Source organism: Chionomys nivalis, chromosome 12 (genome assembly GCF_950005125.1).
Source record: "Chionomys nivalis chromosome 12, mChiNiv1.1, whole genome shotgun sequence".
NCBI classification, from domain to species: Eukaryota; Metazoa; Chordata; class Mammalia; order Rodentia; family Cricetidae; genus Chionomys; species Chionomys nivalis.
The window spans coordinates 71,120,073-71,139,083 of NC_080097.1; the positions used below are offsets into that span (position 1 = coordinate 71,120,073).

General features: G+C 38.2%; 1 protein-coding gene across 3 annotated transcripts in view; it reads right to left on the reverse strand.

Moving 5' to 3' along the window:
• Adk (adenosine kinase) overlaps nucleotides 1-19,011 on the reverse strand; it is a 390,903-nt gene that overhangs the window by 253,673 nt on the left and 118,219 nt on the right. For all 3 annotated transcript variants that reach the window (XM_057786610.1, XM_057786612.1, XM_057786611.1), the window contains one exon: nucleotides 4,874-4,952. In XM_057786610.1, coding sequence (XP_057642593.1) covers nucleotides 4,874-4,952 — 79 coding nt within the window. The remainder of the gene's footprint in view (nucleotides 1-4,873; nucleotides 4,953-19,011) is intronic.

Genomic DNA, 19,011 nt, shown 5'->3' on the forward strand with positions numbered 1-19,011 from the left:
CCACCACAGTAGAAATAAACTAAACAATCTGAATGGTATGTAAAGTTATATGACTAGACCCAGCTGCCATCAAAGTCAAAAATGTGCCAAGATCTTTGAAATAATCTTGACATAAACCAGATACTTCCTCACTCGGAGTAAGTGATTTTGTCTGCCTGTTACATAAGCCACGTTCCTTTAACCTAAGTCACAGGGGATTTTGCTGACTTCCTTGCCATGCGTCTGTATGTAAGTCCCCAAACAGCCTGAGAGCACTCTGCAAATCTGCTTCTACATGTCTGTCTTTCTTCCCTCCCAAAGTACACATGCTTGGTGCTCATATGCTGGGGCAAGAAGCATATTGAAGCACTAATTTCCAACAATACAGAAACTGACTGTATATGAGGATAAGCCTTGAACAAGGTAGGATAATGAGGCCATTATGGTGGGTCCTAATCCAATCTGATATTAGTACCTACAAAGAGGCACAGGACGTAAGCATGTACAGTGATAGCTCAGTGAGAAAATGGCAACAAAGCCGGGCGGTGGTGGCACATGCCTTTAATCCCAGTACCTGGGAGGCAGAGGCAGGTGGATCTCTGAGTTTGAATCCAGTCTGGTCTACAAGAGCTAGTTCCAGGACAGGTCCCAAAGCCACAGTATTGGCCACCTGCAGGACAAGAGTCCCGAACTAATGTGCAGAGAGAGAGAGAGAGAGAGAGAGAGAGAGAGAGAGAGAGAGAGAGAGAGAGAGAGAGAGAAGTCCCCATTGCTACCTTGCCAGGATACAACATGCATATGAACAGAAATCGATATTTAGCTTGACGTGGTGGTATACACCTTTAAAACAGTATTTACAAAGTAGAGGAGGTAGGTGGATCTCTCTGAGCTACACAGTGAGACCTTGTGTCAAAAACCAAAAGTATAGAAACAAAGACGTGTAGAAACTGCCAACGTTTGATTCTGTATTGTTGGTCAAATAGACATGAGCCCTAATTTGGTCCGGGAGAATTATCTGTATTCTGTCAATCATGTTTTAAATAAACGCTGATTGGCCAGGCAGGAAGTATAGGAGAGAAAACCAGACAGGAAGTAGAGGTGATGCAACGAGAACAGGAGAATTCTGGGAAGGAGGAAGTTGATTCCTCCCACTCCTGCCCAGGCTCCGAAGAAGAAGCAAGATGTGAGCTGCCCTGCTGAGAAATGTACCAAAACATGTGGCCAGCATAGATAAGAACAATGGGTTAATATAAGCTACAAGAGCTAATATGTAACCTGATACTTACTAATAAATCTCATTTTCCTTATTTCATTTGATTGTTTATATAGAGGATTTCTTACTGAGTAGAGTAGGCAAAATAAATGTTAAAAGAACAAAAAGAAAACCCTTTGAATAGGTACTAATAGAGTTTGAGAAAATATGAAATATTAAAAGAGTCCTAGGAAATAAGAGAATTTAATTTCAGTTTCAGACAGTCAACAGTAGTGAAAAAGTGAAGAGTGGAGAGAATCGAAGAACATCATCCCCATTACTCTCTGCTGAAATCCATGGTGAGCTCTCAGCCTTCGTCACCATAGGAATTCAATGAGATGAGCTCAGGAGAGTGTGCACATATTAACAGTAGTGGTATTAAAGAACAAATACCAGAGATTTCTTGCTTCAAAAATACAGAGGAAAAGACAAGTAGAGGACATCAAAGAGGGCAGTGGTCTGTTAGAGAGGAAGAAAGAATTTACACAAAAACGACCTTGACAGTGTTCTGACCATGACTTAAAGCCTTTAGAAATCTGAGGAAAAACTTCTGTTATTTAATTCATTCAATCAGTGTATTTTGTTACGGTAGTCAGAACAAATTAATATAATATCCAAAATTGAAATGTAAGTCATTCTTTTGTGTATGTGACTTTGGGGACAGAACCCAGGGCCTTGTGTGCCATACAGCCCAAGGCTTTTTCTCATGTCTTTCTTTCTTTTTTTTTTTTTTCTTTTTTTTTTTTTTTTTTTTTTTCGAGACAGGGTTTCTCTGTGGTTTTGGAGCCAGTTTTTTTGTTTGTTTGTTTGTTTGTTTTGTTTTTTCGAGACAGGGTTTCTCTGTGGCTTTGGAGCCTGTCCTGGAACTAGCTCTTGTAGACCAGGCTGGTCTCGAACTCACAGAGATCCGCCTGCCTCTGCCTCCCGAGTGCTGGAATTAAAGGCGTGTGCCACCACCGCCTGGCCATGTCTTTCATTTTTAAAAACAAATCAAATTTTATTTTGTATATAGTGAGCAGCGTGTATCTGCAGAAGCCAGTGAGAACTTTCAGGGACAGATTCTCTTCTTCCATCATGTGAATCCTGGGGACAGAATTCAGATTGTCAGGTCTGGAGGAACATGCCTTTACCCTGCCAACCATCTCACTGGAAATATAAAAATAAAAGCCAGGAGACTCTTGTGTAGCAGTCCTCAGTGGCTTTGTGCTTCTGCTTGTGCAGCTGCTGCCTCCTGAGCTGACATTATGAGAGTTGCCCACCTTGCAGGCAAGACAATGGTCTCAGAATTGTAAAAAAGTCTTCAAATACTAAACTAGGGGACCCCAAATTACTTTGAGATTTTAAGACAATAGTTTTACCAAGCTTCCCAGGCCAGCCTCCAATTCACCAGGTAACCTAGACATGCCTGGAATTTGGGATGCTCCTGTCGTGAACTCTTAAGCAGCTGGTATGATGGGCCTGGGCTATGACACTGGATTTTGCTTCTTTTGTTGTTTTATCCCCAATTCATCTGAGCTCACTCATATCAAACAAAAGAAGCAACTGGCCAGGTGGTGGTGGCGCACGCCTTTAATCCCAGCACTCGGGAGGCAGAGGCAGGCGGATCTCTGTGAGTTCGAGACCAGCCTGGTCTACAAGAGCTAGTTCCAGGACAGGCTCCAAAACCACAGAGAAACCCTGTCTCGAAAAACCAAAAAAAAAAAAAAAAAAAAAAAAGAAGAAGTAACTGGACAAAAGTCTGAAGCCATTTCAAAACAACAACCATCTTAAACGTTAATATTTGTAGCCTTAACTATTATAACCTTTGAGCTTTAGAGGTAGGTAGAGTAATTCAATTGAATATTTAAATCGAGTAAGAGTTAAGAAAAAGGAAAGAAGGAAGGGAAAAAAAGGAGGGAACTCTCTGGATTTTATTTCTCAGTTTGTCATTTCTCCTGTCCTTTAAGTGAATTAGAATTAACAGACAAAGCATTTATCAACAAATAAACAAAAATGAGCCTAGTCCATGAAAACTAAACTGTGACTACAGAATAAGATAGTAAGGCAACTTTCAAATTACAGCAATTATCTTTTTCATATCCTTCCAAATTGGAGTTTCAAAATTTTAAAAAAAAAAAGTGTTTTTTTTTTTTGCTTGTTTCGTTTTGTTTTTTAAATATATGAGTGTTCGTTCTACCTGAATGTACACAATATTCCAGAAGAGGGTATTAGATCCCACTGTAGATGGTGTGAGCCACCATGTGGTTGCTAGAATTGAACTGAGAATCTCTGGAAGAGCAGTCAGTGCTCTTAACTGCTGAGCCATCTCTCCAGCCCTGTAACATTAACTCTTAACTTTAGATTAGCTGTTGATTCAGACTATATTTCAAACTGTTTATTCCAAAACTACTGAATGAATTTTATAGTTCTAAAGTATACAGATTCATATGCAAGTAAATATCCATGTATATTGGACAGTTCTAAAGTATATAGATTCATATGCAAAAAATAAACATGTGTATATAAGAACATAAGACACATGCTTAGATATTGACATTTAAATGGATAGAAAGATACATACACTTTGGCAGTTTGGGTGACCCCTAACTTTAATCTCAGTACTCAAGAGGCTACAGGAGGCAGATCTCTAAATTTGAGGCCATCATGGCTTATATGGGGTGTTACAGGTCAGTCAGAGCTACACAATAAGACTCTATCACAAAACAAACAAGAAGAGATACATATTTGTATTCACATACTTATATAATGAAGAATGTTTATAGATAGTAGCAATATCCTTTCTACACACCACATAAAAAGAAAAGGTTTCATTTTGTTTGGAAACGGGGTTACACTATTTCCTAGGCTGACCTCACATTCATGGTCCTCCTCAATCAGCCTATAAAATACCTAAAATTACAGGTGCATGCAATCACCTGCATAAAATGAAAATTTTCTAAATTACATTAAGTTTTATACACTTGTAATTCTAGTGCTTCAGAGGCAAAAGCAAGCAGATCATCACAAGTTTGAGGCCCACCTAGTCCACACAGTGACTTCTAGGCCAGCCACATCTATATTGGTAAACCCTGCCTTCAAATAACAGAAGGAAGGATTAAGTGACGGAAGGATGGAGGGACAAAACTGTCAAAGTAGTTGACATTAAAGCAAAATTAGATACAATTAACAAAAGAAAAATTCACTTATAAAATAAAAATTATAGTTATCTATGAAATGAGTAGTTCTATAAAGCAATTAACATACAAAAATAGTAATGAATAAATATATTAAATTCTCTTTAAGCTTATCAAAAAAGACAATTAAAATTATTTTTATTAAATGTGTTGTTAAAGACTCAAGTGAAAATGAACAAAACTCTTTTTTTTTTTTTTTTTTTTTTTTTGGTTTTTCGAGACAGGGTTTCTCTGTGGTATTGGAGCCTATCCTGGAACTAGCTCTTGTAGACCAGGCTGGTCTCGAACTCACAGAGATCCGCCTGCCTCTGCCTCCCAAGTGCTGGGATTAAAGGCGTGCGCCACCACCGCCCGGCTAACAAAACTCTTTTGAAACATTAAATGTAAACTGGAAAACAATATGTAAAATAACTAAAAGTTTAGATTCATTTTGAAACATTTTCATTAATTTTTAATATAATTAACCAACCTGAGCCACTTTAATTGAATTCTGGGTAGAACCACCAGCATGATATTCAACTTTGAATTTTTTTACAAGTTCATCAAACCTACAAAGAAATTACAGGAGAAGGTAAGTTAGCATATGTCAATTTTCACAAATTGCAAATTCTAATTAAAATATAATCAGTGCAATCCTAAAATCATTTATTTGTATTCAAAAATGAATTAAATTTCGTTGTAAATACATATCATTAAGAATCTAAAACATATACTGTCTGAACTAAGCCATTATACAAACTAGACAGCAAAATAAAATTAATAGAGTGGCTGAATGAAGGTCACATATGGCAAACTGGCGATGCAAAGCCAGAATCCTCCTGGACGGGACGGTGGAGCCTGTAGTCCTAGGAGACAAAGGAAGGAGACAGAAATCAAGGGCAGCCTGAGCTACAGGAGACCCTGTCTCAAAAAGCAAAACAAAACATAACCAAAGAATCTAACAGAGTTCCGATTTGAGAATTATATAAAATTTTAAAATGAGTATTTCCCCCTTATTCACACAAGGGTTTCCACAAAATAAAAATGGAAGATCTAAAAATTATACCTTTACTTTACAACAAAAAGGTCAATGTTCTTCAAAACCAAATCTCTCCATCACCTCATCTCCCACCTGAAGCAACTACAATGTATATTTCATCTCTATTTTTTCAATTCTAGACACTTTGTACGCAAATGGAATTATATAACATGGTTTCTATAATTAAACTCTTTCACAAAAAAATAATTTCAAGGCTTTTGGTGGTTTGAAGAATGGCCTCCATAGGCACATTCATTTGAATGCTTAGGGAGTGGCGCTATCTGAAAGGATTAGGAGGGGCGGCTTTGTTGGAGGAAGTGTGTTACTCTGGGTAGGCCCAGACATTTTATATGAGAACATATTAATTCACGTCACTGAATTCAACTCAGAATTTCTTAAAGAGTAACATTATGTAAAAAATGCATCAAGTCCTTTTAAAGTTGTTTTTGTGGTGTGTTGATGTTTGAGATAAGGTCTCACTGTGTAGCCCTGGCTATCCTGGAACTCAGAGATCTACTTGCCCCTGTCTCCCAAGCCTAAAATTAAAGGCACGTGAGACCCACACCCGACCTTCTATCTAAAGTAGTTTTAACCCTGATTTCATAGAATATGCAGAAATTAAATTCTAATTAATGCTTTCCACTCAGTTCACAAACCCTTCACAAATAGTAATTCCTGAGCAATTCACATAGTTATCGATGCACCGCTTTGCTTTTGAGGAAAACAAGTACAGCACAAGGAAGAAGAGAGGCCTTGATGATCAATGAGAAACATGGTGAGCAAAGCTGCACTTCAACAGTGGCTGTCAGTAACAAATACTTTGAGATTATACACAAAATAAAAGAAAATACATACATAAAAAGTTACCAAGTAAAATGTCCTAATACGGAAACAGTGCATTCTAGAACAGATAGCACTGACTTCTCAAAAACACTGAGAATAAGGCTGATGCATCACCAGCATGCTACCATAGTCAGCAAAGGGCAAACTGTAGAACCCATGGGCAGACAACAAATGACCAAGGAAATACCGACTACCAGCAGCACTCAGAATAAACGCCCTTATGTCATCAAAGTCAAGGCAGACGCAGTGATGAAAATAAAGGCAGAAAAACTATTACAGAGAAATTCGCCTTCTCAAAAGCATTATAATTATTACTGTTTTTCAAGGTAGGTTATGTGAAGGTCAGTGACTCAACAATTTAATAGAAGAGAATCGATGCTATAGCAAGATACAGTAACTTTTTTGCATGCTCTCATTAAAATGCACTGGTCATTTCATAAGATTTCCAGTTTCCTTTCATAGAGTTACAGTAAAGAACAGTAACTAATTTAAAATGAATTTTGAGATGTTCTGTTTGACAAAAAATTCCACAGAATTAAATAATTTATGCTTTGTGATATACCAAATTAAGTTAGAAAAATTAGCACTAAAGAATAAAGAATAGCACTCAAAACATAAAGAAAATCACATACATAAAAACTAAACAAGCAATCGAACAAAATCAGGTGGCTTCAGAGATTTTGACTCAGTAATTAAAACACTGTCTGGTCCTCCAGAGGACACAGGTTTGGTTTCCAGTACCCACATGACCTCCTCACAACAATCTGCAACTCTGGTTCCAGAGAAACTGAAACCATTTTTACAGCCTCTATGGGCAATAGGCATGCACACACAAATAAAGCACACATACAAAATTAAAATAGAAAAACAATTTATAATTGTGAGTCAGATAATGCTGGAGAAGTGGAGACAGCTCTGAGCACTTGCCAGAAAGGCTGACCATCTGAGTTTGCGCTCTGGAACCTAACACAAAAGGAGAGAATCAACTCCTAAAATCACCATTTGAACGTCACACTTTACTGTGCATGTGCACACACGTAAATGATAAAAAATTAAACTATAATTAAAAAGAACAACATATTGGGGTAGTCTCTTATAAATACTCACTATAACTTAGAAAAGCCATCATGGGACTCATAATTCCACAATTTTGATTATTATGTAATAATTTCAATAGAAAATTGCGCATGCCTTTTATCCTGGCACTTGGGAGGCAGAAGTAGGCAGATTTCTGTGAGTTAAGGCCAGCCTGGTCTACAAAAAGTTCCAGGACAACCAGGACTTTTACACAGAGAAACCCTGTCTCAGAAAAGATGAGTGGAGAAGTTGAAAGGGGAGGGGAGAGGAGGGGTGTCGGAAAGAAGAAAGGAAGGAAGGAAGGAAGGAAGGAAGGAAGGAAGGAAGGAAGGAAGGAAGGAAGGACCTTGCTTCTATAATCTGATGGTGAACAAGCCGTGATACAATTTATAAGATTTTAAAAAAAATGAAGTTTCGGTACTTTGAATTTTTATTCTTTATTCAATTTCTTTTTTATTTATTTATTTATTTTTCCAAGTCAGAGTTTCTCTGTGTAGCCCTGGACTTTGCCTCCCAATTGCTGGGATTAAAGGTGTCTGCCACCATACCTGACAATTCTTTACTCAATTTTAAGACATGGCTTCCACAACCTGGAAACAATCTAAATGCCACTCGAACGAAGAATGGATAAGGAAAATGTGGTATATTTACACAACGGAGTACTACACAGCAGAAAAAAGTAATGACATCTTGAAATTTGCAGGCAAATGGATGGGGCTAGAAAACATCATTTTGAGTGAGGTAACCCAGACACAGAAAGACAATTATCACATGTACTCAGTCATAAGTGGTTTTTAAACATAAAGGAAAGAAAGGCAGCCTACAAATCACAATCCCAGAGAACCTAGACAACAAATGAGGACACTAAGAGAGACATACCTGGACCTAATCTACATGGGAAGCAGAAAAAGACAAGATCTCCTGAGTAAATTGGGAGCATGGGGACCATGGGAGAGGGTAAAAGGGAAGGGGAGAGGCAGGGAGGGGAGCAGAGAAAAATGTAGAGTGCAATAAAAATCAATAATAAAAAGACATGGCTTCCAAAATATCTTTCTTAGTCTTTTAGCAACCTAATACTGCAAACTGGAAGTCAAATGGAATTGATAATAAGAAGCTTTAGGAACATCAACTTTCTTTTCTGACACTCCTGAATGACACAAGAACAGCAAATCCATAACTGACCAAAGTATATACTTCACATTACACAAAATTAATTCCTAAGAAGCACCCTCCTTCCCTCTCCCACTTCCTTCCATACCTTTCTCTGCTGATAATGAAACCCAAGCCCTGGTCAGCCAACCAACTGATAAGGAAATACAGCTATCAACACCATTAGTTCTAGGAAATTCCACATATGCCAGTTTTTTTCAGTAAAGATATGCAAAAAAAATCTGAAAATAACAATAACTGACAAAGAGGCAACACATTTAGAAGGGATACACTGCTGATGCAAAACTCAAAAGGCTCAGCAGTGTTTGGTGATTCCTTGGAAAAATCTAAACACATGATTACTATTGTAATCAGGCATTCCAACAGTTACCTTATTGTTTCAAAAAAATTTAATAAATAAACTGGCTTGTCCCCAGGAGGGACACTGTTGTACAGTAAGAAGGGGCTTGTCGCCAGGAGGGACACTGTTGTACAGTAAGAAGAGACTTGTCCCCAGGAGGGACACTGTTGTACAGTAAGAAGGGGCTTGTCCCCAGGAGGGACACTGTTGTACAGTAAGAAGAGACTTGTCGCCAGGAGGGACACTGTTGTACAGTAAGAAAAGGTGAACAAGTGAGTGATGTCTTCCACTGCATGGATTATGCTCAAAAAACATTGTCAGCTATGTGAAAGGAGTCAGACAGAATAGCAAACATACAAAATCAATCCATTTTGTTTGGTTGGTTTTTTTTATGCATTCTGGCTAAGACAAAGCAATAGGGGTTGAAATCAGCTGCCACAGATGAGGGGGTCTGAAAAGAAAATAATTACAAAGAAATATGTGTCAAAAATTGAAAAATTTTCAATTTTGTTGATGGTACTAATATCCAAATCTAAAATTTTACATATAAGGAGTTAAATGTTTTTGTATGCAAACTATACTTCAATATATAATGATGAGCTGGACTTCAGAAGATATAAATCATTGTCGCTATCCTAATTTTTCATATGAACTAAGAAACTAGCTTCCCTGACTTGTTTTTTATCACTGACTTCTGATATCATTCCAGTGTGTGTAGAAAGCCTGAAAAACCATAAAACCAACAGGAAGAAACTCACCAATGCTTGATATTCTTAATGGTACCCTTTCTCAACAGAGAATTAATTGCATGACTTTTCTAAATCCTGGTCTGTAGACATTTTGGATTTCTGTCACCTGTAATACACCACGGTGGAAAGTTCCTAAGAAGATGAAGTGTGTTCCTCAGAGATCACTTAAATGCTTTGGTTCAAAGGAATATGTCCAATTCCATCCAATACATTGATGGAATAAAAGGAGAAAATCCAGCATTGAGAAGCTGCATTGAGATTCTGAGGTCCAGAACAGGACATGATTTCCCACATTTAACAACCTCCTAATTAGGATGGACCAGTGATAACGCATTAGAAAGGGGACCTGTCTTATGCTGTCCCCCACCCCCATCCAGAACACAGGTCTGGAGTTAGTAGCAGATTCACTCATTTAACACGTGAGCACGTCTATTCTTGACAGACATTTTCGAGTGTCTAAAACTCTGCGAAGGTTCACTTTAAAAGCTGTAAGGATCTTCTCAGGATGGTCTCATACTCACTGTGCAGCTCCCCTTCCCATTTTATTCAACTTAACACCAGGCTATAAATGAAAACAGCAAAAGACAGGGTTTGTGCCAGTTGGAGTCACAAGACAGATGAAAGATGTAGAAAAAATTGACAGTAAGGTTTCCAGTAAAGACGTTAATTTTTTCTTTGTTTGTTTTGCATTTTTTGTTTTTGTTTTTTTAAGACTATGTAGCTCTATGTAGCACTATGTAGCTCTAGCTGGCCTGGAACTCAGAGATCCACTTGCCTCTGCCTCCTGAGAGTGCTAGTATAAAAACATGCACCACCACGTCTGGTTTAATTAATTCTTAATTAATAAATTTCCTACTTATGTGATATGTAGCAACTTCTACTTGAAATTCAGGATCCCATAATTATAAATTATAATACACCACCAGTTACTCTCTATGAAAAATTAAGACAAGAATTATGAACAGGAAAGTGTACAGACACAGGCTATACAACACAAGTTCTATTTCTAATGGCAACTGCTTTCCATTTTCCCCGAAACTAAAGATGCTGTGTTATGCCAAAGCAGAGTAAGAAAATTCTGGTGTGGGGCAGAGAAGGGGCACATATGCACACTCAGCATACATTTGAAGAAAAGAGGACCTCACACTATGTTGATTACACAGTATAGAAGCAAACATCAATAATTTCAAACAATTCAGGAAGGTAACACAATTAAAATCTTCACAGGAAAACTTGAAGATGTTAGCTAACCTGAGAAAGCATTTGTAATGCCAAGTTTGGATTTTCAATTTTCTTTCCTAAACTCATCTAAACAAATAATAAACTTAAAATGTCAGTAATTCCAAACAGGTTATACTTATTAAGACCAAATGTTAATAGAATAACACAGAGGAGGGAAATCCATAAGCAAATTGTAAGATTCAAAGCTTTGAAATCTTTTACCACAAATGTTCAGTGAGGTTTAAAAAAAAAAAAAAATCACTCAAATGTCAGTCTGATAAAAGCCAAAAGAATATCCCCACATGTGATTATATTTAAGTATATTTGAAAAAGATAGAAAAAGTAACAGCCATCCAAAGCCAAAGCTAAACTATTAGTTGATGAGCATTGTAATTTAGAGGTATTTCTCCACGGCCTAACTCTATTTTCTTTGATAAGAAGCTGGTTTTAAGCACGTGGTACTTTAGATAAGCCTGTATTCAATTCTAAAATGTTTTAATGTTTAATTATTCCCATTTATGTAACTCTGAAGATGAAAGTTTTTTAGCATATGTGATAATTAAATATACTGGTGAAAAGCACTTTCCAAGTATAGATTAAAATGATTACTTCTAAATTTACATAAGTGGCATGTGCATTAGGTTTCAACCAATCATAAAAACATACAACTAAATTCCACTAAACCCATTTACAATTTTCATTAAACAGTAAATTGTTTGACATTTAGTTTTAAGTCATGAAAGGGACAGAAAAATACTGTAGGAAAGTGATCCTCAGAATGACATGTACAGTCTCCTGGTAAGCCTAAATGACATCCTACCCATGGGTAACTCCAAAACACAGATTATACACTCTCTTCATCTTTCTTTATTTTTATCGAAGCCCACAGTTTCCATGGGGCAGAGTTTCTCCAATCACAGACAAGTTCCAGAAATATATGCAATGGATATGGAAATGGGTGAGCAACAGCTAATCATTTTTCTCTGTCAAACTTTAAAAACAAATCACTCAGCAGAAACACTCAAGCAGGCATTTAAATCCCTATCAAAATATAACATCCTGAATTTCCGATTCCAAGTAACAAATAATGTGTCATAGCCAACATTCTATGAAGTCATAGAAATAAAGTTAGCAAAGAAGCATGCTCATGTCCATGGAGATCAGAACTACTCCAAGAACAGGCTCAGACCAGCAGCGCACTTTCACACCTCACACACTTTTAGCCAGTAACAGGAAGCTAAAGAGAAGCAATCTGATATTTATCAAACTTCACATCTGTCCAGTAACATAACTGTTCAATTCTGAAGCTGAATGGCAAGCTGAGGCTAACAAAAATCACCTCAAAAACAAATAGTTCTCTTGGACGACACCCCACAAAACAAAAGACAGTCCAGGACAGAGGAAGTGTAACTGTAGATCCCCTCAGATGGCATGTCCTGCCACAGCCTTCTCCCTCTTCTCTGCAGTTGGTGGGGGAGGGGCCGAGGGATTGATCATCTTAAGAAAACACAGATTTGGGCTGGAGAGATGGCTCAGAGGTTAAGAGCATTGCCTGCTCTTCCAAAGGTCCTGAGTTCAATTCCCAGCAACCACATGGTGGCTCACAACCATCTGTAATGGGGTCTGGTGCCCTCTTCTGGCCTGCAGGCATACACACAGACAGAATATTGTATACATAATAAATAAATAAATAAATATTAAGAAAAAAGAAAACACAGATTAAGCTTGGTCAACATTTTTCTCTACAGAAAGGGGAGAGCATGTGTCAACAAGGGTTACATCTAGACAATTAAATGGGTCCAAAATCCATGGGTCTCATTTGAAAGTTCAAGAAGTTCAGGCTTGAGGAATAGAGGCAAACAAGGTAAACTGAACTATGAAAACTAAAAATTCAGTTTTATATAGCTTAGTTCTGGGTGTTATAACAACCTAAAGTGTGCCTGTCTTCCTGCTTAGTCCTAGGTGTTATAACAGCCTCCAGTCTGCCTGTCTTCCTGCTTAGTCCTGGGTGTTATAACAGCCTAAAGTGTGCCTGTCTTCCTGCTTAGTCCTGGGTGTTATAACAGCCTAAAGTGTGCCTGTCTTCCTGCTTAGTCCTGGGTGTTATAACAGCCTCCAGTCTGTCTGTCTTCCTGCTTAGTCCTGGGTGTTGTAACAGCCTAAAGTGTGCCTGTCTTCCTGCTTCGTCCTGGGTGTTATAACAGCCTCCAGTCTGCCTGTCTTCCTGCTTAGTCCTGGGTGTTATAACAGCCTCCAGTCTGTCTGTCTTCCTGCTTAGTCCTGGGTGTTATAACAGCCTCCAGTCTGTCTGTCTTCCTGCTTCGTCCTGAGTGTTATAACAGCCTCCAGTCTGCCTGTCTTCCTGTTCAGTTCTGGGTGTTATAACAGCCTCCAGTCTGTCTGTCTTCCTGCTTTGTCCTGGGTGTTATAACAGCCTCCAGTATGTCTGTCTTCCTGCTTAGTCCTGGGTGTTATTATAGTATTTAGTCTTTCTTCCTGTTCCATGTTAGATTCTTAGAGAAAAGAGGGGCATCTGACATGCTAGAGCTTAAGACCCTATGGCTTTATATAAATAGTATCTGATCAACAACTGCAAGTTATACTGAGAGGAAAATGAAAAGGAAGAACTGGAGAAGCATATGTAAAAAACTATAGGAACCTATAAGATTGTAATAAATTTTAAAATTAGTGTCCTCTGAAAGCCAGATGAAGAGTTGAAGGTAGAAAATATCATCGAAGAGCAGCTGGTCTAGCAAGCACTAAAGGGAAGGCGAAGAGACAAGGGCAGGAAATGAAGAAGTCACCCACCACAGAAATGCTTCTAAGCAACTCAGATCACACAGGAACTTCAAATTCCTTCCCTAAGAGGCAGCGTGGGGACAGCAGAGTGTGCTACAGCACACTCTTTCACCCTTTCATGTCATTACCTTGAATACGTTAAACACTCAATAGGGTTTTATCAGCTACCTTTATAATTGTGGAGGGAAAACTGTTTGCTCATTTCACAGAGAATTTTCAATTAGAGAACCATCTAGAAAAAGGAACTGATTGACATCTTTAATATTTTAAGTTCAAACTTCTGGATAATTTAAAAGATACTGGACACAAAGCATCTCAATCTTTACTGTATGAATAAGTAGAGAATGAAAGCTATTAAAGAATTAATTAAATGTTAACAGCTACACAAAATATGAATTGCACAGCAATGAATACTCAAGACCACATACAACAGACAATACTATTTTTACATTACTGTTAACAGAATTATCGTTCTGACATTCCCTTTTAAAAAAAAAGATCATGAAATTTTTATCAGGGTAAGTATTATCCTATGCATGCCCTGGCAGCAAAAGACATTCAAAAACTAATATGAAATGTGTTTAGATACTCAGAAGATATCTTCTTTCATCTTCCGAATACTACAAGCAAAGATGCCAATAAAGAAAACCACAAGTTTGCTGAACTTAAAACATCTGGGGAACAGCTTAAGATATTCATTCTAAAGAGCTCTATATTAAAGAACAGCCTGAAGGGTGATGATAAATCTGCTCTAAAACAGGAAGTGTGGTTTGAATCCAACTGAATATAAACAGGTTCCCCCTCCAAGGGAGGGTATATAATTAAGACACAAAGTGCCTTAGAGGAAAGTATTCCATGAAAGCAAACATTACAAACAAAGCCTGAAGCTCAAATTGAGATAAGAAGAGAATGCAACATCTCTACAGAGATGTCAGGAACCAGGAGGTAAACAAAGATCCCTTAGGAACCATCAGAACACTGGGGAAAGCTCCATGGGTGCCTTATTCCTGGGCTTCAGCACTTTGCAAACACTCATGTGTGAAAGATATTCCCAGCAATGAATCTTCATTTGAAAAAAATACACTCTCAGAAGGTTGTTATCAGGAATAAAATTATGTTCAACAAAATTCATGACAAGAACCAGCAAGATGACTCATCAGGTAATGGTACTTGCCACCAAACTTCACAACCTGACTCCAGTCTCCCGAACCCACACGGTAGTAGAAAGAGAAAATAGACTCCTGTCTCAGATCTGTCCTCTGACCTCCACAAACACTGACACACACACACAGCAGCGCGCACACAGACACACATGCACAAGCACATGTGCACTCACACACACGCACAGAGGTGTGGGCAGACGTAAATAAAATTGATGGTAGATATTGGTATCTCAGCACAATCTATCATAAATTATTTCAGCTTTCAAAATGTTATTTTCAAACAGCCATTGCCAAATACTAGCACAATCAAGAAGCACAGTGTTTACACTAAGAACATTCATCTAAGAAGGCACTACAGAATTCCATTGGAATTACTTTTAAATCTGCAGTTAGTATATTGCTGCAATGTAAGCAGCATCCAAATCCAACATTAGACAGAAACTCTGACCTCAGCAAAGGATGGAGAGTGGACTTCAAACCAAGGAGGCTACCTTTGTCTTTGTACAAAGGTCTAAAGAGAAACTGGTGAGGCTAAAATCTGAGCACAACTTATCTGCTACAAATTTCAGAGTGCCTGAATGAATAAGAACAATTCTTGTTTGAACTTTTGGAAGAAAAATATAACGTTTATTGAAAACCCGACATTACTACTGATTATAGTGAGTGGCTGCTGGCAAAGGACTTTACAAAACACAACGCTGGTTGCTTACAATTTAGAACTAATTGCAAAGTAACAAATGGTGGACTGGAGAGATGAATGGGTGGTTAAGAGCACCTGCTCCTGTAGAGGACCTGGGTTTGAATCCCAGCACCCACATGGCAGCTGGGCACTGTAACTCCAGTCTCAGGGGATCTGGAGACCACTTCTGACAATCATGAGCCTCAGGCACTGGTGTGGTGCACATATATACAGACAGACAAAACACTCAAACACATAAAATAACAAAAGAAATAAATCTTCAAAAATTTTAAGAGATAAAATCTGCAGAAAAAGCTAATTTTCAAAGTCTTCTAATGTTCAATAACAGAAGGTAAAGAAATTTGTCATTTTAAATAAATTATATATATGAACTAGATTAATGCTCTGATTACTTCAGAACAAATTCAAAGAACCAGCTTGTAGAATTGTGTCTGCATGAGAGCTCCCACACAATAACCAGGGAGGCTGCTTCGCATAGCGAACTCAGGGAGAACAGTGGACAAGGATGACCATCCTATCAAGTCTCCATTTCATTACTGGAGACACACTCTCCCCGAACCTGGGCTGCCTCATCCCTGCTTCTCCTGTGGCCCTAAAGCTACAGATGTTCAAGACACCACAGTGAGCTTTTTATGCTCCTAATGTTTTTAATCACCACTTACTTCAATAAACTTCATCTCAAATGATAACTAAACTTTTCTCAGCTGTTTTTGCAAACAGTCATGTCTGAAGATTCTCCCTCCACACAGACTTCCTAGAATAAGTGGTCAATGTCAGTAGCATCTGCTTGTTCCTAAAGACCTTTAGAGAGATAGAGGTGGTGTCCCACTCCATATGTAGGGAGCACTCAGGAAGCAGAGCAGGATTGCAAGTTTAAGAACGCCCTGAGTAAGAGGCAATGGTGGCGCATGTCTTGAATCCCAGCTCTTGGGAAGCGGAGGCTAACAGATCTCTGTGAGTTCAAAATCAGACTGGTCTACAGAGTGAGTTCCAGGACAACCAGGATTGCTACACAGAGAAACTCTGTCTTAGAAAACCAAGGTACAAAACACAAAACAAAACAAAAAAGAACACCCTGGGCTATTCAGAGAACTCCAGTAAGGAAGGGGGCAAAGGGCAAGGAAAAAGGGGGGGGGGATTAACAAACAAAAGCCAAAAAGCAGCTGAAAGAAAACCACACGAAGTTACCTTCTTGGTTGAACCCTGAGTCGAGCTCAGTGTCCTCAATCTTAAAGTGACTATTGTCATCAAAGTCTAGACTCCTTACCCAAAGTTAATCCAAAGTTAATTTTCTAAATGAATTTCTTGGCTGACATAATAGAATTTGTGTTAATTTGCCATTAGTAAACGACTATTGCTTGGCTAATGATCCATTTACAAACAAACTTCGTGTGCGACCACATTTTCACTTTGTGTTTCTGTGAGCAAGCCTGTAATGTCTGAGTGGTAAATTCTGGGATATTCCTTAAATTTGTAGGAGAAATGCCTTCCTGTGAATTTGGAATACTTCAAGTTCTTAGTCTGGTCATGGCAGGATATATAGAACTCTTTTAGCAGAATATAAAAAATCCACCTCATATGATTGATCCATGGAGTTTTCTTTTCTTGTTTTGGCATGGTAGACATACAGTAGGAACTCTTAGCTGGAGCAGAGGCTCAGCTGTTAAGAGCACCAGTTGCTCTTCCTTGTGATAGGTTGGATTCCAAGCACCCACAGAGTACAACACAAATAGCTGTAATTCCAGTCCTAGGAGATCCAACACCACCTTCTGGCTTCCAGGGGCACTGCACACGGGTGGAGCAAAGACATTCATCCAGGTCAAATACACATACACACAATAAAAATTAAATAAAAACACTGTTACAGCACAACCATACATGTGAACCATAAACACTGTTGAACAAAACGACCCCACTGAGATGTGAGGTGTGAAGCTGCAGTAGAGGTAATGAGGTTGCGGCATACAATCTCTGTTGTAATCCTCTACTCGGCACCGCGGTGAGAAAGTCGTCAGTCACAGTTACATTAAGAAGCTGAATTTAACTTTCAAACATCATTCACTGATACTGTTAAAACTATTTTAAAAACAGAAAAAAAAGGTCATAAAGGTCAAATAGAATGACAGATTTGGTCACAACTCTTAATTTGCCAGTCTCTACTTTGGGTAATTGCTCTTTGACTTCAACTTAGGTCACTCTTCCTCAGTGGACAGGTAAGATGTTTGTTTTACCTATTTGATACAGAGGGCAATGATTGAACACACTGAATATAACAGTCAGCAGACTCTGTTTTGTGAACCAAATTTTGTTTTAAAATCAATTTTAATTGTTCTTGTGAAGAATTCTGCTTTGGACTGGGAGATGGTTTGCTATATAAGGGTGCTTACAGTCAAGACTGATGATCAGTTCAACCCCAGGGATGGACACACACACGCAATAAAACTTTCAAAACTCCTCAAAAATTAATTTTGTTTTAGGACTGGAAAGTTAGGCGAGCAGCTGTTGCTCCAGGTTCAGTTTCCAGTACCCACATAATGGTTTACAAATCCAGTTCTAACGCCCTCTCCTGACCTACTCAGGCACCAGGAGCACATGGGGTGCACACACATACACACAGGCAAAACACAACATAAAATAAAAGTTTAACGTAAGTAACAAATTTAAAGAAGTCATATTTTGAATTCAGAAACTGATTATATTCGTGCAATGTACTATCCTAGGCGGTGTGCTATTATCTGTAGCCGTTAATAAAACATAAAACATAGTATATACCTTTTACTATGTATTTGTTTAAAAGTCATATGATAAAAACAAAAGTAATACAGAATAGTTGTTTCTTAATTAATAAGCTTGCATAATGGCAGCTTAATTACACAAGCATAACAAAATAAGTAACAAACTTTTACCAAACTAGGTACTTCAGAAATTTACCATGCATGCTCAACTCAAACACTTCCCTCACAAATATAATAAAATTTATAATCCTTCAAGCAACATTTCCTGAGGTTTTATATTAGTGACTTTTCTCCTGATGTATAAAACACATGAACAAGGGAACTTATAAAAGAATGTGTTTAATTGGGCAGCAGGAACAGTTGAGAGCTAATGTCTCAAATCACAAGTAGGAGGCCCAGAGTACACTGTGGATGGGGGAAACAGGTTAAACCTTGAACCAACTAACACACCTTCTAATCCTTTCCAACAATTCCACTAACTGGAGACCACTGAGGAACACTTCATAAACTAATACAGGTTGGTTTATCTCGTCCATTCCTTTTAAGTGGATTCTTAATTTTCCAAGGTATATTTACAAGCTAATCTGTAATAAGACATGTTACCAGGCAGCGGTGGCGCACGCCTTTAATCCCAGCACTCGGGAGGCAGAGACAGGCGGATCTCTGTGAGTTCGAGGCCAGCCTGGTCTACAAGAGCTAGTTCCAGGACAGGAACCAAAAAAAGCTACGGAGAAACCCTGTCTCGAAAATCCAAAAAAAAAAAAAAAAAAAAGACATGTTACATTTTATCTA